Raw genomic sequence first — 23,045 nt, 5'->3', positions numbered from 1 at the left:
AAATTTTATTGGTTTTCGCGTGTGTGACTTAAGCGAACCGATAAGTCTTCCTGTTTCTTTGATTGAAATGTGATGTTCACGAAAGTCGCCTCGATGGATAAGATAGAGTGAATATGCACGGCTGTGCTATTTGTTTTTTGCTGAGTTCCGTAGTTTTTTTTAAATTGTCCTCCAAAGTTGTCTCAAATTAAAGTCTTAGAAAGTGTCACGACAGGCCTTCGCTCGAGTGAAATTTCATTTCCGTAAAACTTTGAAAAATAAAGAGATCCGATCAAACGGATTGTGGTTTTATTATAGGCACATGAATGTCTTACAACACACAAGAAATGAGGGAAATCTGTGTCTCAAGCAAAATCGACCGGACCGCTTTTACAGAGACACTCTCTTAAGCTTTCTGTTTTATTTTCCAGACCGCGCGTAAAATGGAGCGAGCCGAACAATTAGAAGGCGGGGGAAAGGGGAGAGGTTAGGGCTAGGGAAAGGAATGCCTGCCAGTAGTACTTGAAAATTTGAATAACCCGTTCGCTCACGAACGGACGATTCTGAATGGTCCAGTATTTTTTATTGACAGCAGAATGTGACGTCAGTTTGTTATGCATCACATCCAATATGGCGTTTAGCCAAGAAGAGATAGATCTTGCGACATGCCATTAAGGTCGGCACACACGAGGGGACTAGTCCCTGCGACTGGTCCGTACGACTAGTCCCGGCGACAAGTCTTTGAAGGGTTTACACGAGGGGACCGGTAGCAGGGACTAGTCCCTTAGGGCGTTCACACGAGGGCACTCAATTGCACAAGAACATAGGAAAATTAAGAGGCAAAAGAAGTTTCTTAGTCTGGGGCGTTACACGAAAACAATTAAAATTTGGTAACTTTTCATTGTAGCACTATTAAACATCAACGCAAACGAACTACACTTATTCAGTCAGATCATTCATGCTTTTACGTGTTCCGTTTTTGTTTTTTTTTTTATTTTATTTTTAACAGACACAGAGTCAAATAGGGTAAAAATTCCATCAAAACGGCTCCAAGACATCTGTATATGTTTACAAAACTAGAAATAGTTTTTTATTCTTCAGTTGTAGAAATCTAGAATTCAGGGAAAATTCATACTGACAAGTCACGCATCATACTGACCCGTGATTGGCTTATTTACCGTTTAGTCACAGGGACTGGTCGCACAAACAGTTCACACGAGGGGACAAACATTTGTTTCATGCGACAAGTCCCTGCGACCACAGAAATGTGTAGTTCACACGAAGGGACTAGTCGCATGAAACTGGTCGCTGGGACTAGTCGCAGGGACTAGACTAGTCCCTTCGTGTGAACTACACATTTCTGTGGTCGCAGGGACCAAAATTTGGTCCCTGAGACTGATCGCACGAATTCAAACTGGTTTGAATTCGTGCGACCAGTCGCAGGGACTTGTCGCATGAAACAAATGTTTGTCCCTTCGTGTGAACTGTTTGTGCGACCAGTCCCTGCGACTAAACGGTAAATAAGCCAATCACGGGTCAGCATGATGCGTGACTTGCGGTATTTGTAAACATTGCAGTTTCTATGAATTTTCCCTGACTTCTAGATTTCTACAACTGAAGAATAAAAAACTATTTCTAGTTTTGTAAACATATACAGATGTCTTGGAGCCGTTTTGATGGAATTTTTACCCTATTTGACTCTGTGTCTGTTAAAAATAAAATAAAAAAAAAAACAAAAACGGAACACGTAAAAGCATGAATGATCTGACTGAATAAGTGTAGTTCGTTTGCGTTGATGTTTAATAGTGCTACAATGAAAAGTTACCAAATTTTAATTGTTTTCGTGTAACGCCCCAGACTAAGAAACTTCTTTTGCCTCTTAATTTTCCTATGTTCTTGTGCAATTGAGTGCCCTCGTGTGAACGCCCTAAGGGACTAGTCCCTGCTACCGGTCCCCTCGTGTAAACCCTTCAAAGACTTGTCGCCGGGACTAGTCGCACGGACCAGTCGCAGGGACTAGTCCCCTCGTGTGTGCCGACCTTTAGAGACAGCGCGTCACCCAAGCCGAAAATAGACTGGACACTGTATGGTACTTGGAAGGGGAAGTCTGGTTTCGATAAACAAGAGCGCCTGTCGTCTAGCGCGGCTTCGCAAGGTGAACATCAGTGCTAAACGAACACTAACTATTTTGAACGTAGATATCAGTTTACGTTTCGCTTAAAACAGCCGCTCCTGTTTACAAAGAAATGACACGTGATTGTTTCACGAGAACTCGTCATAAAATGTAGTTTGCCTTGAGAAAAACATGGAATCCAGCGCTCTAAGAATATTTAAAGTAAGTCAGGAACACACTTGCTCACTTTCCTTACAATATTAACAACAGCAACAACTAATAGACAAACAAATCAAGCAAATCAATAAGATCTGTCCTTTTAAGTACTCCGTCTCATTTGTTTCTACACACCACCTTTCTATGCATTTTTGGGTGCATCTTAAAAAAGTCAGTGAAGTATTGAAATCTGAATGTATTAAAAAAAATTCGTTTTAAGCAGGCAATCGTTTCAAACTGACAAAATTATTTTTGGACACTACACAAGAAATTATTTTGAATCAATCTTAATTAAACCTTGTGTAGTTCTTATCAACATACCGATTTCTACTTCACTTGACTTTGTGAAAAGCAAACTGACCTCTGCCAGATGAGATTGTTAATTTCTGTTTGATTTGAAATATTTCTTTCCTTGCTCAATATTGTGAAGCACATTTGAGCATATCCAAAATTAAAATGTAGTAAAAAAATATTTCACATTATTATTATTATTACTATTATTATTATTATTACAACCCTCTGGCCTCATTTTAGAACAAAAACTCTATTGAATATAACTTGCACATTGTAGAGAGGCTAGGAAGGCTTTTAGAACTAAACCAAAGTACTTTAATTCCAATTTGACCTTGTTATGAAAGAGGTCTATTGCATTGCAATATCATTATGTAATCAACAGTTTTCAAGTATATCAAGAGTATTAATTGCTTATGCACTTTACTTGGCAAATAATTCATGGGTGTATGATGACAAGAAAGAGAGAGAGAGATAACTGAGAAATGGTGCTTGTCAAGACTGTGAGGAACTTAACATCTCAGGTAGCTGTGCTTCTTCTAGCAATCACAGACCCTTAATGTCAATTGGGCAATTGCAATGAGCTTCTTATTTACTTGTTGTTACATTAAGTTATGTTAGAACAAGAAACATAACCTTGACAGAGCTCAACAACATCGCAACCTGAAGTTGGTTTGTCTCCTTTCAAGAGCAAATATGTAGCTCCAAATGGAAAAAAAAATTACCGTAAGTAGGTAGAAGATCGTCGAGGGGTTTATCCCATATCATGTCTTGAAATGAATCAATAGTTGTTGCGGATATCTCACGCTTAGTTTTTGGCTGATGAAAGCCTTTCGCAAACCACTCCATCTCCGCCTTGAAGGCGTGGGGCATTTGTCTTCTGCGAATTGCATTAGAAGGATTCATTTTCATTAGATCAACAGTGAAAAAGTCAGGATTTATTCAGGAATTTCAATTTCCCGCAATTCGCACTTATCGTGACTAGGTACCAACTCCCTCTGAGTTATTTCTAGTGTCCAGTCTATTTTCGGCCAGGGTGACGCGCTGTCTCAAATGGCATGTGATCTTGCGTTGAACGATTCTTTAGCTACTTTTTATGTCTTAGAAAACTTTGTTTTAAAACAAGAACAGCAAGATGCCATACGTCAACTTTCCAGAAATAAAGATGTGTTGGCGGTCTTACCGACAGGCTTCGGTAAAAGCATTATTTTTAGATTTGGTGTGCGAGTCAAGCAGCTTCTCACGAAGAAACACTGTTGCATAGTTGTCGTTTGCCCTCTGAAAAGCATCGTTGACGACCAGGTTGTCGAGGCCCAAGAAATTGGCTTAAAAGCAACAAGTCTTTCGGACGGTGTCCCAGTAGAAGAACTTGCTAAGTTTGAACTTGCTAACTTTGGTTCGGCTGAGGAAGCTTTGTCCTCGAGGTTTTTGAGTCACCTCAGAAAGAACTCTCAGTTCAAAGACGCCATCGAAGCGATCATCGTTGACGAGTCTCATACCATAGAAATATGGACGGGAGAGAGGTAACAATTTTCCAAATCGTCATCTTTCCTCGGTATGTTTCTCTTCGATGAAGCTGGATCGATATTCTCGCTCATATTTAAGCATTTTCTTGATTTCGGTGTAGGTGGTTTGCACATACGAGCGGCTATATTCTTCCTCCATGCCGGGCTAGATTTGTTTGGCGTATCTAATTGCCGCTTATTTGCACTTTTGAGCTTTTCTGGATTTTTGCATTGGCCATTTGCATTCTTAAGGATGAATGCATGTAGCTGTCCCAAGTTTCTGACTTTCCAAGCACACGGATTGCATCAGCGATCGGATAACTGTTCGTTGTTTTTAATGAGTTCGATGCCAATTCCAGCACACACGTCTGATAAAATTACTCCATAAGCATCACTTCTCTTCGATGCTCTGAATAAATTTTCTGATGACAGGTATGAGCCGCATTTAACTTTAAAACTACAGCCACAAAATCGACAATTCTCGTTCGGCGACATGTGAACACCAATTTTGACACATGTGATTTCCCTTCGAATAACAACAAATTTTGACAAGCAACGGACGTGAAAATCCACTTCCGTCGCGCCACCTGATTGGCCAATTGTTTGCGCATTATCGTTACTCGTGCATATCTAATTAGGGGGCGTTTTTCAAATTCTCAAGTCTAGGTTTACACTTGAGGAAATTGTTCCGGATTCGTGATGAATCCGAAACGTTTTAGTACCGGATTCATTCTGCCGTTTACACGAAAGTGGACGGATCCGAAATAAAAACTTCCCTGTTTGGTCGTGTCTCCAGAGATTTTGAATCCGGAATTTAAAGTGGGAACTTTGAATCCGATAACTTTTGAATCCGGAAAGTTTTGTCGTGTAACCGCTTTTTTTCTCGAATCCGGATATTATTTCCACCTGCAATCTTTTGAGTTTGCGGTGAAATCAAAATGGATCTGGTGCTAACATTGCTGGCGGTCTCCGGTTGCCTAATCTTGTTGCAGGTTCAGGCGATAAATATTATCATGTGTACCGCAGTATTTCTGAAGAAACGCAAATTATTATTGCAAGGAAGTTTAACGTCAGCCACACTTAATCGCCGACGACGTAGACTGCTTGGCATCTGTCCAACTCAAATTTGCCTCAGTGGCATCTGGATCTACTCTAGCCTTTTTTGGGGGAGGCATTTTCACTTTGTCGATCGAACGACGAAACAACACTGGGCTTGGTAACCATTCCATTTCGAATGTTCCCGGAGTTGTCGTTGTGTGTAAACGGTCAGGAATCCGAATATCCTTTCAGTGCAAACGCCTACGAATCCGAATACTCCAAAATTGATGAATCCGGAAACATTCACGAATCCGGAAAACACTCCTCTAGAGTAAACCTAGTCCTAGTCTCAGAGTTCTGTAGGGTCTTACCGTGGTCAGTTTTCTCATCGATATTTGCTTTTTTCAGTCTCTTATTTTATGTTGCGAATGTTCGGATTTAGCGCAGAAATCTGGTTCAGGAGTAAGGAGTCAGGAATATGTACTAGTTTTGTTAGTTTTCCCTCCTGCTACTCAGCTGACCTCTAGACTTGGTGTATCGTCAATTCTCCTCCATGCTCTGAGCACTCTCGTTCTCCGGTTCAGCTTGACCGGACTAGAGATTTATAAGATTTTTATTTTCAGTGTACAACATGGGGCAATCTTGGATAACTCAGGGAATAGTAAACGCGACTTTTTTTAGCGATGAAGGTTTGTCTCCTCGCAAATTCAATAGCGTTGCAAACAATTGTTACTCAACGTCAAATTAGCCCGGCTTATGATTTTATACTGAAGTGTTAAAGTTATTTCTCAACAAAACGTTACGAGAAATGCAAGTATGTTATTAGCGATTTTTTTCGGTAAGTACATAAAGGTCCACATTCGATAGACCCTACCTTTTCTTACAAAACTATTCCAATTTTTTAAAAAAAAAAAGACGCAGAATAGGGTTAATGAATCATTGTCCGTATGCTTCGGGGCAAACATATTTATGACACGGCTTAGAAATGGCTTTCGCAAACTCCCAATCCGTCCAGAATATCAATATTCTATACGCTCACGAAAATACACAAGCCCTTCAAGACACGCTTGTGAGAGCAAAAGTATAATTTGAAGGTGATAATGCGACGCGACCATTAAAGCCATATGGCGAGACCATGCCGGTCTGTCTTTACTTATAACCATGAAGTTTGTACGCATGTTTAGTGAGATAATCAATGTTTGTTATGACAGTGTGTGAAGTTCCCAGCCATGCAAGCCATGTGGAGTAGCTGGGCTCCCCCTTTAGGGAGAAGCATGCTCTGCGCTTTAGCCTATTCAGGTAATGTAATTAGATGGGGATTTCTTTCAGGCTAATGGTTTCTAAGAGGATAGGGATTGCACAAACTTAGGCATAGTTACTAAATGGCATCATTTAAGAAAATTGTCTTTGGAGTACGAGCTACGTTTTTCTATAGGTCACATCCCTGATGAGTTCGATCAAGAGGCATACAATAGAACCCCGCTAACTCGAATCCTGTTCACTCGAACCCTCTGCTAACTCGAACAAGATCCGATTCTCATTGGATTTGATCCCATTTTTTTTTTCAGTCATTTACTATCGACTAACTCGAACTCGGGGAACTCGAATTCCCTTTGATTAACTCTATTTAATTTACTTTGCCTAAGGTCCAATTTACACTGTAAATCAAACTTTCCGGAAAAACATCGATTGATAAACGTCAACGTGTCATGTAAGGATTTTAGTTATCAAGTTTATTGTGCCGACGCTTAAGTGTGATGACAGTTTTTTTTTTCACAAAGAACGAGAAGAGGTCGGAATCTATCGCGGCTGTCGAGACAAAGACTTTCACAGTACGCTTGATTTCAGCATAAGTTCTTATTTGCGTATTGGCACGTCCTGATATGACAAGAGCATGACCAAAGAGAACTTAATAACACAGTCCTAATTAAGCCTAAACCAAAAAAGGATAGGTAATGCTTTAGACAAAGGATCAGGTCGTTTTATAAATTATCTTACACCCTTTAATAAGAACAATTTGCTACACGCTACCAGGACCAGGATGTGCTCTGGAAAATTTGAAAAAAGTCTCGAAAGCGATTATCCAGTCACCTTTCTGTCTCTCTAATGTATAGCCTCTTGTGCAGTGTTCGTTACCGACGCAACTTACTTTATCAACGGAGGAAAAATTTTTAAATCAGTCTGTTTTGGGCGTTTTGAATGAACGAAGATGTAATTTATCGAGCGCAGAGTCAAGTAAAGGATACTGTGGTTGTATGTCAGTTTTAAGAAAACTTCCAGTCTAGTTGGCTGGAAGACACGATGGCCAATTTTATCAAAAGATTCGAGATCGAGCCTTGGTCGGTATACTGTGTTGTATACCTAAGCAAGATATCTCACTCTTACAATGATATACCCACCCAGTAGCATATACAAGTACCCAGATCAATCCTGACATTCTTGACTGGTATCCTGTTTAAGGGAAATGGGACACTGGCACTTAGCTCTGGCGCGAGATCGGATTCGTGGCGCGTACGCTGATTTTACCTTTAACAGCTTGGACTAAACTGAATATCTTCTTCTTTGTTTTGCAAAGGAGGCATCTTTAAATCCTCAAACATGTTGAACTTTATGCTTGGTTTGTTTACTTTACATTAATTAGGAATTATATTTGATGAGTTTGTTGGTAAACTTCTTTCTGGTTTGCTGTGCGCCTCTGATCTTTGGGGAGGATGGCCGTCAACGTTTTACATTTTTGGTATGTGCTTACATAGAAGGTAACAACCGGTTTTGCTACATTCCGAGTTCGTTACGTTTGAGTTCGCTGTGTGTACGCTACATTCAATTCCGATATTGCTACATCAGTAAACCGAGTTCGCTACTGATACCACTGAGTACCTATTTAAATAACAATGATGACGATCATTGCAAACTCACAATACCTTTTACATGAAGCTTCGGCCGCTGAAACGTACAAAACAGCGACGTGGTTGATTCGATGCTTGCAACACAAGTTTCGAGTCACACTCACGCAACTTCTTCACAAAGAGAGGTGCGTTCATGGGGCACAGAATATGACTAACTTTTATAGAGTGCTGCACTGCACTAGCAAAGTTTCAATAGTAAGTTTTTGGAATAGGAGTCTGGAATAGACCCTGAGCATTTCGAAGTTTATCAAAATTTCTTGCCGTTACCATTTGAAACATTTTTCTCTGGCCATTTCAGATGATTTACCAATTTCGCTTGCCTCTTTTGAGGGAGATTATTGCAAAAATGTGAATTTTCGTTTATTCAGGGACCAGCCATTGTTTATTGCTGGTGGGTGGGGAAGAGTCACATGGTTTTCAGGGGGGAACAGAGGGGAGAAAAATCGCCTTCAACAGACTGTAAATGGAAGGACTATAAATTGTTTTTTCCATCTCTCCACAATCTGTCTTATTGACTAAGAACATTGAAGCAAACGTTCACGTCAATACAACAGCATATTGTCGATCTGTAAAATTGTCAGTCGTTTGAAATTTGAAAAGATTTTTTTCCCCAGGGTTCCGTATATTGGTTACTGGTCCTGGGCCCGTTTCTCAAAATTCCCTGTAACTTGACGGGCCCGCAAAGCTGTTCTGTTCTCATCCAGGATGGGGATTTCAAAAGTTTTAAAAATGATGAAATAAAAATATTAGCTAAAGAAACAAAAAGGACTGGGTTCCAGAGCTTGCTTTCCTATCCTTTAAATTTTGATTTTAAAACGTGGCTTCGAGCCAGGAGTAAGTTACCTGGACTTTCTAGAAACGGGCCTCTGAACTGAAGAACAGCGCTATTCAAACAGAGCCTTTACGACAAAAAAAAATAAAGATTTATTCTCCAAGTCATGTTAAATAAAATTTGAAATAGAACTGCGATAAAGCGAGTGACAAAAACCGGAAGTTATTTGACTCGAAATACTGGTCGGTGACTAGATTATTTTCATTTGATCACAAGGACTTGTCCCAATAACAGTTCGCACGCAGGAACCTGGACAATCTAGGGAGACAAGTCGCAGGGAACATATTTTGGTCCTTGCTACTAGATTTTTTGATGGAACTGGGTGGTTCACATGAAGGGAATTGGTCTCCAAGACTAGTCGCGTAGATTAGTTACAGGGTCTAGTCTTTTTATGGGTGCCAACCTTGATGTGTGACCTACGCGCTGATGTCTTTCTTTTCCGATACATTTTGGTTTCAAATTACCCGCTTTTTTTCATATCATCGCAGGTTCTGTAGGTATTGTTTGGTTTGTTTTTTGGATGATATTCCAATAAAACATCCCAGGATATCAACGGAAGAGAGAGAGTACATCCTGTCAAGTCTAAGCGTTGGACAAGAAAAGAAGGGAGTGTGACAACAGCTTTGTGTAATTATTCCGCTCTTTAAATTCAAAATTATGTTTGCCATAAATCCGAGCGGAAAAAAACTGTCCTAAACTTACAGTACAGACTTCGAACTCGGACAGTAAGAGGCATAAAATGTCATATTAATTTTTTTAGCCGAAATCGCTTGGTCTTGCTGTTGAATTTGGTTAAACATTTCAGCAAACCAAAAATAAGCCGTCAATATCAAGATAGCATGAGTCATTAACATTTCCCACGTTGTCTTTTTTTTTAGCAACAGAAAATTCCCTGGTGGCAGATTTTAACATCATTTCCTGTATGGGCCATAATAACCGCACAATTTTGTTACAAATGGGTGGATTGCACTTGTATTGCTTTATTACCCTCATACTTCAAAGACGTCCTCAATTTAGCCATTTCCAAGGTAAGTATTTTTTAAATAGGCCTAACATGTTTGTTATCACTAAGATTTATCTTAAAAATGAGGGAAATTAATTATTTAGGGAAAATAGTATTTGGCACAGAGCAATTTTCTAGACAGGGTATACCCAGTAATCTCCAGCTAGCCAATGCCTGTATGTTAGATTATTTTTTCTCCTTTTTTCGGACGCTAGGAGCCGGTTATTTAAACAAAGGTAACCATTGTTTTACAAAACCGCGCTCTGAACTGTGTTGAATTTAGCTGAATCCCTAATCTCAAAATTAATTTATGTGAACAGTGTCAAGAGGGCCGAAAGCTAATAGTGGAAGGAAATTTAATTATTGAAAACAAACCTCTTATAGAGAATAAGTACGGCCCACTGCTCGCGTAAAATCGCGGTGTAGGTTAACACTACTACCTCTTTGTGAAATATCTAACGACTACAAAAGTAAACATTCTACGGCGAGAAATGAGTACTTCCTCCAACTTGGATATATATATATATAACTGCAGACAGAACTTTTTTTTTTTTTTTTTTTTAAATCAATGGTTTTATTTACAGAGGTAGTTGATTACTTACAATGATTGATAAACTGCAGACAGAACTGTTTCGGCCTTCTGGGCCTCATCAATGCAGGGCTGATGCTAGGATGGGGGAGAACCGATCTGGTCACCCCAAACGATCCCACATTTGTGGTATCGTCTAAGCCATGCCAGAGTGCTCTAACTAGAAAAGTCTAGTGAGCTATGCGCAATGCTAGCGGCAATGACTCATCCCACAGTGCTCAATTTGGACATGAAAGCAGAGCTTTGTATGCCAAAGAGCTATATCTAACTGCAGACAGAACTGTTTCGGCCTTCAGTGCCTCATCAGTGCAGTGCTGATGCTAGGATTAATAATTATTAAATCCCCTGATGAGTGGGCAACCACGAAACAGGCTTGTCGGGATGAAAGCGTATTCCTCCACAAACATATACTTCGCTCTACATTAATGTATTGAGCACTGTTCTACGAATATCTACGTTCTACACCTTATATATATATATATATATATATATATATATATATATATATATATATTGAAATGTGGAGGTAGAGTCTAGGATGCTGCAGTCTGTAAAACGACAACTTAGAGATCTTAGTAGCTAGGTACAAAAGACCATTCAACCCGTGTTTACTAGCCGCAAGCTTAAAAAAGATCTAAGCCTGCGTGAACCCAAGCCTAACACCGTAGCCCAGCAATGCGTTGTTTATTTTATTCAAGTGTGACCTGTGCGAAGCAGGTTATTTCGGGTACACAAAGGGCCACCTTCACACGCGCGTTGAGGGACACCGTCGAAAGGCGTCATCTATCTACAAGCATTATTCCAAAGAACATAACACTGCTGTTCCGAACGATTTCTTAGCACGCTTCAATGTAATCAAGAAATGCACGAACAAGTTTGACTGCCTTGTTAATGAAATGCTGTGTATTCAAGACCCTAAACCAGCTCTGAATGTACAGTCGGATTCTCTTCGTGCTAAAATATTCATGTAATTAGCTTAGCACTCTTCTATGCAAATTCGCTTCAACTTAGCCTCTTCACAAACCGCATTTTATCATTAGTTATGTACATCATACATACATACATACATACATACATTTATTGAAGCTCCCCAATAGGGGTTTTTCAGCCACAATGTTAAATAAATTACTTACAATAATAGTAAAATCGACATGAGCATAAAACTAGAATATAATAAGTAGCTAATCTAAAAATTTACACACAATTGGGAAGGAAATATATATATATATATATATAGAAGTAGTGTGGCACACGAGGACGGACAACTTCGAGCGAAGGAAGACATATACTCAATAAAAAGTCTAAAAAGTTTAATAAAAAACGTTTCGGTCCGAGACCTTCATCAGTTGTAATACAATGACTTAAAAATTCCTTAAATAGATTTATATAGGGCGTGGTAACACATATAAACAAACAGTAATTACTAGCGAAAAACTATCACTATAAAAAGAAATGGAAAAATTGTCGAATCCACTGAAAATGTAAAGGAACCAGCGTTGACTTGAAGGGCGAGAATTGCAATAAAATTCCCAATTAACGCTAAGACTGGAACCTTTGATGCCCGCCAGGTTGAAAGGTTGCAGTCTTAGCGTTAATTGGGAATTATTACAACTGATGAAGGTCTCGGACCGAAACGTTTTTTTATTAAACTTTTATAGACTTTTTATTGAGTATATGTCTTCCTTCGCTTGAAGTTGTCCGTCCTCGTGTGCCACACTACTTCTCCTACCATTTATCGAGGTTTGGACTGTGAATCCTTTTGGATCCTTCTGGCGCGGCGTCGCTGTTGGCTCGAGGCCTTTTAACTTGTTATATATATATATATATATATGTCTTAAGTTTCCTTAAATAGTTTCATTAAATTCTTTTTAAAATCACACAACGAGGTAGCATTACTAATGGATATTGGAAGCTCGTTCCACGCCTTGGCTCCCCGAAAACTGAAAGATCAGTCGTTGCCCTGTGGCAAGGCGACATTTGATCAAGTCCAAGTCATTACGGCTCCTTATGGTTCGGTTGTGGATCTGTGAGCGCTTCTTGAACCTCTGCGATAGATACCTAGAAGCAACTTCGTTGAGGCATTTGTACATCATGACACGGTCATTAAACTTGAGTTTATGGTTAATGTCAAGCCATCCTAATGATTTTAGACCCTCAGAGATATGATCATATTTCTTCAAGCCAAGGACGATTCTAGCTGCAAAGTTTGAAGAAGTTGCAACTTTTTAATGTGTTTCTTTGAGGTATTACTCCATAACGGAAGAGCAGTAAAATAGCTTATTAAATACAAAAGAGTGAATTAGCAGTAGGATAGTTTTCTTATCAAGCAGGTATTTTATACGATTGATCATAATTAACTTATAAATACAGCTTGAAGAAATCTTCTTGATATGGTCATTATAATTCAAGCTATTGTCGATGCAGATTCCGACGTCTTTTGCTGTGGTGACACGTTCAATGTTCTTATCCCTAAGAGTAACAGATAGGGTCGGTAGACTCTGTGAGTTGAGGTACTCCAATCACCATAAGTTTAGTCTTGTCCGGGTTGAGTAATAGTGAGTTTGTGCAGCACCATTTGGTAACTTCCCTGAGGTCGTCATTTAGCATAGAAACTGCATCAGTAACTTGGTTTGGTGGCAGGGCAAGAAGCAGCTTAGTATCATCTACGTATCCCATTGATTGACAGTGATTAGGAATAGATAACAGATCATTAACGTATAAGGTGAATAACACAGGACCCAAAATGGATCCCTGGGGAACTCCAAAGCAAAGCTCCAATTTCGCTGAGACAGTATTTCCAATCCTCACTACTTGTTTACGGCCTGATATGTAACTGCTGAACCAGGCGATTGCAGATGACGATATTCCAATTCTACAGAAGTACATCGTGACGTATGCTATCAAACGCCTTAGTCATATCAAGCAGTACCACAACTGATAAGCGATGTGTAACCTTGGTTATGGCGCAAGATGCACCGAAACGCCGGTTCCTATCACTTATATTTCTTGTCTCAACATATATTCATACATTGCGCTCTACTTTTATGTATCGAGAGCACTGTTATACGGAAAAATCGAAACGCAGACTTCCTATATATATATATTCTCATTAAATCCCCTGATGAGTGGGCGACCACGAAACAGGCTTGTAGGGATGAACTTGTAGTTTACTTGTCTTTTTCCTCCCACAATATATACTTCGCTCTACTTCTATGTATTGAGCACTGTTCTACGAAAATCAAGTCACACTATATATATATATATATATAGGAAGTAGCCACAAGATTGAAGTAGCCACAAGATTGAAAAGAAATTGCTCTGAAGAAGTATTTTTTGCCGAGAGAACAGCTGAGTACAAAGAGTACCTTGTTAACCAGGATTACCCTTCTAAATTAGTTTCTAAACAATTCTCCAAAGCCTCCGCCATCCCTAGACATAATTTACCCAGGATTCGTGGAAAAGAAGCGAAGAAACTATTTCCATTTGTTACTACATTTAATCCTAACTTGCCCGACGTAGAAAACATAATCAGAAAGCATTTCTTTATTTTGCAATCTAACCCCAAATTGAAAGAACTTTTTCCTCGAAGTTCTATCATACCATCTTTTCGTCGATCGAAAAATCTCAAAGAATTGCTAGCACCATCTCGTTTTAAAACTGCCAGCTAGAGACAAACCATTCCTCATAACAAAGGCTGCTTTAAATGCGATAGGAAAAGATGCGACCTCTGTCAGAATTTCTTTGTTGAGTCTAAATCGTTTCTCAGCTTTCAGACGGGCAAAAATTACACCATTCACTCTAGACTTTCCTGTGACTCTAAAAATGTGATTTACTTGGCTTCCTGTAAGAAATGTCGCCTGCAATACGTGGGATCTACTACCACCGACTTTAAAGTGAGATTTTGAAATCACAAATCTACTATGCTCACAAACAAAACAACTTGTGAAGTAGCGATACACTTCAACAAAACCCCACACACCCTGGACGATTTTTCGTTCCAATGCATTGATCAGGTACAGGCCCCTAGTGGCTCTGCAGAGATCGATAGGCTTTTAATCACAAAAGAGACTTAATTGAGTGCTCAGTTGCTCTCTTTGGCACCCCATGGTTTGAATAAAAGAAAGGAATTTCATTCGAAAAATAGAATTTGCTATAATTAATTTTACATCTTATATTAGGCGCTACTAATTGATCGTTCAAAGGCCCTTTTCTTGGATTTTGTCGGCCCTTTAGGTGTGGATTGGACTCAGAGGCTCTGCCAAGGGATCTTATTATGATTATTATCATTTAAGGGCCCCTCCAGGGATTTTGTTGCTAATTTGCCCTTTCGGGCTCCCAAGGCCTTGTTTTGGGATTTTGTTACGGTTTACAGTTGTAGTAAAAAGTGTGCCTTCCCTTTTTTAATGCTCGCCTCATTGCTTCTTTGCAATTGATTATGCCACTCATTTTAACATATTTATCATTCTTACCTCTCACTTTTTAGGGTTTGTTTCTTGTATTTTGTCCATTGCTTTCTTTGTAATTAGGTTTATTGTCATCTTTTTATCAGCACCAGTTCATTAGTCGTTATCTGTAATTACGTAATCATTAGCACTTCGATCCTATTTAATGCTCTTTTTTTATTTCAAAAGCTGTATTTAACTGAAGGTCTCTGACCGAAACGTTTTTTATTAAAATTTTTTATATTTTTTACGTCAGAAGTTGTCCATCCTCGCAATTTTTTAAACTTTCTATATATATATATATATATATATATATATATCTTATTAACCAAACGCGAGGGCCGTACTGGGAGAATATCGGCCCGAGATCTTGACAGTACGGACCGAGCGCAGCGAGGTCCGTACGAAAAAGACCGAGGGCCGATATTCTTCCAGTACGGTCCCAAGCAAGCTTGGTTAATAAGAGATTTATTATACGACTGAAGTTCAAAGCGACATAAGTGCGGTATCATTCGGGACCATTCGGGACAGTGCCCGGTCCAATACTTAGAGAATATTGGACCGGCAATAGAGCGTTTTGATTGGCTGATTTTAGTTTTTGGCCCTCTGACTGCCCGAGTCGTGTAATAAATATATTTATTAAAAACTGGATCATTGGATTCAATTCAAGACTTTTTATTGGCTTAGCCATTATGGTATATGATAATATACAAATATGGTAAGCGCACGCGTCAGCTTAAAACTAAAAGGGAGCTAAAAATATAATGAAATTTAATAATTTAATTTAACGTTTTTAATAAAACAATTATTAGCCGAAGGCGAGGTAAATATCGTCGAATAATCCTCGAGACGAAGTCGAGGGGATTATTCGACATTATTCACCGAACCTGAGGCGAATAATTGTTTTAGTATAATTTCAGAGCTGAAGAACAGAGAAATTTCTAAAATCATAACATTTTAGTAACATTTATTAACTTTTTATTTTAACATTTTATATAAACCGCGTGGAGCGTTTAAAAAAGCGTCATATAAGGAACCGCTCGACCAATCAGATTGCTGGAAACTCTTTGCTCAGCTCTGAATTCATACTAAATACAGATATATATACATATACATATAACTAACATATATAAACTTCTACTGTAATTGGAAGTGAAAGTAAAAAGTACTTCAAATATAAATTAACATCTAGTCTCCCTTTTATGGTAAAGAGTAGTTAAAAGAAGTGAATATACACAACTTTATATGCGTGTATTCAACTTTATATGCATACCCTGTTTCTTCAAGGTTTATTTCTTGTTCCACATTTACATTCATCTGTACACAGCACGTTTCTCCCTTTGCACGGGCACCCACGAGAACTATTTTCTTTGCGCTTCGTCGTACAAGCACTTTTACCTTTACAAAAGATCACCGAAGGTTCCTCAGTAAAAGAAATTCACTTTCATGAGCATTTTCTTTGGATAAACTTGATTTAAATGCAAAATATATGCAGAATTCTTCAACTCACTGATATTTCCATAATGGCCGTCGAGCGTGACAAGTCTCGGAGAAAGTGTATGCTACTGCGCATGTCAACCCGTGACAGTGTTACTTTAACTTCTCTTATTCTTCCTGGATGGATGAGCCAATCTGCAAATACTGTATGAACTTGACCACTGAATATTTTTTATTGGACCTTTTGAATCTAGCAAGTATCTTCATTTGGGGAATGACAATATTTATGTTTAAGATCCACAACAGAAATAGTTGATGAAGATTCTGCAATAGCTGTTTATTTTTTTGGTGCCTTAGCTTAACCTGTTCTGTTCACAACCGAAGTTTATGGCATCGTCTGCAAAATTGTTCAAAATCATTTTCGTTTTGCTGTTGAGAAAGGAAAAATGTTATTTCCAAGACACCCCTTTTCGTCATCAGCCTGCAAACTTTTCTGCAGATATCAAGTTTGGTAGTTACAGAGGACAACAATCAGTTAACAAACCCTGATGCTTTATTTCATTGAAAATTCAGGAGTACATTGATTGACTAAAAAAAGCAGGTCTTAAATCTAAAGTTCAGTTCAGGTTGTCTGGTTCTTCAAAAAAGAAAAATGCTTTCATTCTTATCCCTCCATGTTTTGTTCTGAATATAGAATATGAAGCACTTGTGAACGCAAAATCTAACCAATTATCCTATATCTTTTAACAGATGTTCCGTTAAAGCAGTATAATTTAAAAAGAAAAGTAAATCCATAGTTAGGATGGTAAATCGTAAAACTGTAAATCGTTTCAAAAATGTCCCAAGTCTTCAGAAAGGTTAATTGAAATTGCACCTAATCACTTAGAATCTGAGGAACTTCAGCATGCTTATACTTCAAATGCCAGAATTATTTGGAGGAATATCAGAGCTATGTACAGTTTTACACTTTAAAGGCAAACTTTAATCAGATGGGTTTCTGGATCTTCTATGGCCCTAGCTCTACTAGGTCTAACTAAGCAGTAAACAACCAGAACAAAGATGAATTTAATTGTTTCTGATCCCTATAGATAAATTTTATTTGGCGGATATGTCCGTCCTTTTTTCAGATGATAAGTTTTCATTTACTTCTAAACAACATTGTTATAGTTATCTGCATTTTCAGTTTCATATTTTCATTTAAAACCAAAAAATTAGACTAATACACGGAGGTAGTGGATCATTCATCTGTGAACCACTCCAGTAATTGACATTTAATAAACTATTATTTGAGTGATATAAAGCAAAACTGATACTTAGCTGATGTTTAAACTTTATGATAAAAGGTCTCGCGTTTAAAACTATGATCAGTACATAGCTTTATGAGCGGTGTACAGGTTATCTTCAAGGCGAAGAACGTTCTTGAGATGGATTTCAATGTTGTCGAGATCAAAATCGAAAAAATAACTTAGTTCGAAGTGCCGTTGTCTTGCACATCTGAACTGCTTGTGTTATTGCTATCACAGTTGTACAAAACTGGCCTCTTTGCGGTTAGAAAGCAATTCTGTTTACCATCAGACTGCAAGAGAGCATAAATCGGAACAGGACACCATGATCATAAAATCGAACGATGAATCACATGGCCAAACTCGTTGTCGTATCATCAGGATTACACAAATGTACGAAAATGGATTACAATATGACAAAAAAATATATTACCATACACGAGCAAATCTTACTTGTGTTCCAAAAGCTACTTCTACTATGACTGGAAAAAGATTTACCGACCTTATTGTTCGAGATGCGGCCGGCGCTTTCTCGTGAAGATGTTCGTGCTTGAACTGAAACACTCACACTTTCAAGTGTCACCTCTGAGTCGGACGCAAATGTTACACAGATCTGATGTTTTTACTTCCCTCCTAAATTTTACTGTTCTGCAGAAAGGCCCTATAAGAACTAAGAAGAAGGTAAGAAGGGAACATGTATTTTGCCTCTCAGAGTAGGCGCCATTTTGGAATATTCACTAACGTCACTTCAAATCCATTTTGACATTTACGCATGCGCTATTATGGGCATGGACCTGAACTTTTCTGAACGTAAACCGCAGCTTCAGTTGCAATGACTGTTTGCTAGAAATTAATCCTACCCGGAAGTTGGTCCGTATTGAACAACAGCCATTGTTAGCGGATTAGACCTACCTTTTCTGGATAGCACTCAAACAGCCCCAGACTACAGACACTTTGAAATGACAATGCTTGAATTTCTGATTAATAAGGTTACAAATTCACAGAAGATATTCGAGTGCTCAGGTAATCCTGATCAGCTGCTCAAATCTGTTACTAATCGCTTCTCAAAATTGTTGAGATTTCTGCCATTTGAGACTCGTATGTACTTAACGGCTCTAGAGCTGAAAGGTCCTCAAGATAAGCGTCCTCTATTAGGTAAAACTTGGTAGTGTAAGTTAATGAGATATTGGAAGGGCAAAGCCTTCACCTAAAGAGGGATGAAGATCCCATTTCTAAGGTTTATCATGTATGGTCTGAAGCAAAAGTAATTCAAACATTGGCTAATTGGTGTCATACGAAAGGGGCTTAAGGTTTCAAGTGATCTATTTCAATTGCACGTGCGTTCATGATGCACATGAACGCTAAATGACTAAACAGATAGGTAATCCATTGTTAGTGTATGAGGAATAAGGTGCTCAGCTACTTGTTTATTCAGAATAACTTTAACTTCATCAAAATTTCATAGTTCAACCGCCAGACAGAAAAGAACATTTGATCACTCAGGAGTTAGAAGGAACTTTATCCTTTATCAATATGGTTCCCACTAACTCTTCTTTCCTTTCCTTGAAGTAAGATATAGTTTCTAGGGATAGGGATTGCCTGCGATCGTGAGTTGCCGGAAATTTTCTCACAATTTTTTCCATATAATACTTTTGCAGTTAAATCAAACATTTGATGCAACAATAAACTCTTCTGTTACTTTATCAGTGATAGTCAAACCTTAGATCTTACTTCAAATATTTTTCAAAATATAGTCAGCCATTCACATAAACATATAACCCATGTTAAAAGATTACCATCATTGTTGAGTACTGATTCGAGTAACTACGCGATTCAATCATCGGAAACAGACTTTACAATGACATGACAAAACAGCCTGAGCATGTTCAAAGAAATGACATTGTAGCTCATCTTCATTATCAATTAACCGTTTAACTCTTAGGAGGAAACAAAATGAATTGCTTCTTACAACATCAATATATTTTGAAGCAGGAAGGTAATGAGAAGCAAAGGAATATCTACCAGATGTTATGGATATCAAAACAAGTTCTCAGAACTTAACTTACAAGAGATGTGTGAAAGACAATGTGGAACACTGATGTTTACATCTTGAAAGTAAGGTAATTGCACTAGTATTGATCAGGTTAATCGGCAGGTAAAACAATGCTGAGGTTTTGGCTGAGTTTGAGTAATTTCGGGAGTTCAACTTTATGCTTAACTATCACAAACAACCTTTAGTTCTAGTAAAATACCTGGAGAGACTGAGTGCAGAATGTGAAAATATTTTTAATTTCTTTACAGTTTGTATTTCTGTAAGGTAACAATTTTTCTGGGAATGGAAGAGAAAATGTCGGCATGAAAAGTACGCAAAGGGGTACAACCAGTTGTCAAAATATCGACAAATTGTGGCTGAATCTGTGCTGCAATTTTGAAGAGCAGAGGTACAATAACAGCAACTATCAAGTTATCTATTTATCAATCAAATTCCATGGATTCTGCCAATATAACTTGGATTTTTTATCGAATCTGTTAGTGATGTAAGTTCAGTCATTTTTTAGTAACATTGTTGATACTAAATGCAAAGTTTTTCATAGTCTTGACAAACAAATGCACAGCTAATTTCCCCTATTCCTATTATTCACCAAGTCTGTTTGTAACGTGATGATTGCTAACAATTATCATGGAGGAAGAATATTTGTTTTCGAGCAAATGAACATCAGGGCAAATTACCTTTTTCGATACTGAATATGCCAGCTTTTTCTTTGTAATTTTGCACGGTTCTCGGTCGTTTCCGCGAAACTAACAAACGTTTACAAAGAGAGCAACATGGAATCGACTCTCTGTTATCAGCGTTGCAAACTAAAAATGTCTCCACGAATTTCCAAAAACGTCGAAATCACCAGCGTAAGTCTCTATTGAGATCTCCCCTCTAACGTGAATTGTTTCATAACCAGCGAAACCGTACAAAAGAAAACACGTCCGCAAAAAATGTTTATTGTATAATCAATGTGATCGTTTGTAGGAGAACAAAGCATAACCATAACAGAAACTGCACAATAGCATGAGGCACGATTATAATGAAAAGAAAAAAAAAATACATGACTTATCTCTGTGGTCATTTGCTTTTTTTTTGTCTTAAGTGTACTTCTCCGCTCCATGGATTCAATAATATTGCATTCGAGGCACAATATCTCATCTGTTACTCGTAGGAATATCTCTTTATTCTTGTTGTCGAAGAAGTCCTCAGCTACGTACCTGCTTGTGCAAGAAATTAGTAGTTGGCTTTTATCTGTGTACATTTCAGTTGCTTGGAGTTCATCTGAGCTCATTTCAATTCATATGCACCTTTCAGTTTTCCTCGCGTTTCTGTCCGAGTTCGTGGACCGACCGTTCTTAAACCAACGCTCCATAGCTTCCAGCGTCGCTCCATCGTGAACGTTGCTTGCATTTTTAGTACATTTTGCCTGTCCCAGGCGAAAAAAAAATTCACTACGCAAGAAATTAAACTCACAATCACTAGCCACTGCTCCTAAGTGGAATTTTGAACTAAAGAGAAGCGCCTGTGGTTGTTATATGATGATGAAGCATGATCTCTTGTCTCATTGCAAACTATGAAATGCTTTACCTTAACCAATCGATTTCCCTGCTCACCATTATATCGTTTACTTTCCTACAATCCAGATTTGCCGTCCACTTATGGCTTATATGTTCCAATGAATTGTTAGGGCCAAATTATCACGGGCGTGTTCTACTCGACCAAAATTTTCGGCAATTCCGGTGTAAAATCGAAAGAAACAGAAAATTTCCGGAAACTCGTTTCGAAAATTCTGGTCAAGCTCTCGAGGTGTTCCATTTTTCCGGAAATTTGGATATTTCAGAAATTTTCTCAGCCATTTGGCTTTTCCACCCGTTACGACTTGTTCCTATTTCTACAACTGTAAATGTTTACCAAAACACTTCAATAAAGCTTATTACAAGATGGCGGCGTTACCAGATCTGCATGTGAGGTCAAAACGATCTGCCACAGCCCGAGCCGGTTCTTGATTAGCCATCCTCCACAATAACGATACAATCTGCTTTTCCGTGGAGCAATGACTGATCGCCCAGAAAAATTAACTATGGGTACTTGACCGGTTTGCATTATTGCTTGCGAGATAATTTCAAAGTTTATGTCGTTTACGGAAATGTTGCTTGAACCCCAAGTTGGTCGAGCAAATATCTCGGAAGAGTTCGCTCTAAATAATCGCGAATACGTGTTACTATTTTTCGCATAAAGCAACTTATGGCACTTAAGACAAATATTTCATCACTGTCTTCAAGCATATCGTCGAGTAAATGCCGTAGCTTAAAAGCGAAGAGCTAGGCGCGCGGAAATTTTTCCCGCGTGGGAATGGAATAAGAAATTAGAAAATACGGTTCCGATTCGAAACGCGAAAATTTTTTAAAAGCAAATCGGAAATTTTTGATTAAATGGAACGCACCCATCGTGTACCACAGATGTATAGTTATTTTCTATGTTTGTAACTGAAGAACAACGAACTATAATGTATTTAACCAAAGCCTTGTAAAATACTCCCTGTCGCTTGGCTTGGCTCGAGTGTTTAAATCGTCAACTATCGCCACAGTCCAGTTTGGCGTAAACGAACCAATCCTGCATTGGTTTTTGCAAAATTCGTTATTCATTTTTCCGGAAACTGATTCTCTTTAGTTACTAGCGTACTTCCCACTTCTGTAGGACTAGGTTACACTGTAAGAGCGTAGAATGTAGTGAGGAGTGCGGACAATCCGCGTCTCCCCGGAAAGAGAATTAAGCGATTCAAATTTTACAATATCCTTAAAATACCACCTTTACTAAACATAGTTGAAGTTTAGAGACATCTTAAAATGAATAGAACTTTTGATGACAACTGAACAGTTTTAACAAGTAAAACCTGCTTTTTCAAGTAAATAACAAGTTTTGTTCTGGAGTTTTGGCTATCAAATATGGCTTAATAGATTTACATCAGTATTGTATTTCAAATAACTTCACGTAGCACTTGTATTTTCACATGCAACTGAACTACATTCACTTTTAGAAATTGACAAAAATCGATGAGATTTTGAGAAACAAAATTATTGCTCACTGTTTGTCATCTTCTATGCTTTAAAACGAACAAAAAAGTCTAAATAACAGTTCAAATTACGTGCTGATCAGTTCTTGCCTAAGTAAGCACATTCGCGATGCAGTGTTCAACGACACAAGGCCTTCATAGGCCATGAAAATCTTCGAGTAATGAGTGTGAATAATTTCTTCAGCCAGTCTCACCACTTAATCACCGATCAGTAGATTGGACCTCATTGATTATTAGCATCATACATGACTGAGAACATAAGCCTTAATAACGCATAGTAAACAGCTATATTTTACGATA

The 23,045-nt window shown here is 38.3% G+C and overlaps 1 protein-coding gene across 1 annotated transcript; it reads left to right on the top strand.

Moving 5' to 3' along the window:
• Window positions 1–3,652: 3,652 nt before the first annotated feature.
• On the top strand, window positions 3,653–4,126 carry LOC148738258 (putative ATP-dependent DNA helicase Q1). Its single transcript, XM_088749396.1, has one exon. The coding sequence runs from the start codon at window positions 3,653–3,655 to the stop codon at window positions 4,124–4,126; it is 474 nt and encodes a 157-aa protein (XP_088605522.1).
• The last annotated feature ends 18,919 nt before the right edge of the window (window positions 4,127–23,045 follow it).

This window comes from Stylophora pistillata, chromosome 2 (genome assembly GCF_964205215.1).
Source record: "Stylophora pistillata chromosome 2, jaStyPist1.2, whole genome shotgun sequence".
NCBI lineage: Eukaryota > Metazoa > Cnidaria > Anthozoa > Scleractinia > Pocilloporidae > Stylophora > Stylophora pistillata.
The sequence above is the reverse complement of the archived record's forward strand: the minus strand, read 5'-3'. Positions and strand labels throughout refer to the sequence as shown.

Bases quoted from the DNA above. Each gene is read 5' to 3' on its own strand.
- LOC148738258 (XM_088749396.1), top strand. From the start codon at position 3,653: ATGGCATGTGATCTTGCGTTGAACGATTCTTTAGCTACTTTTTATGTC.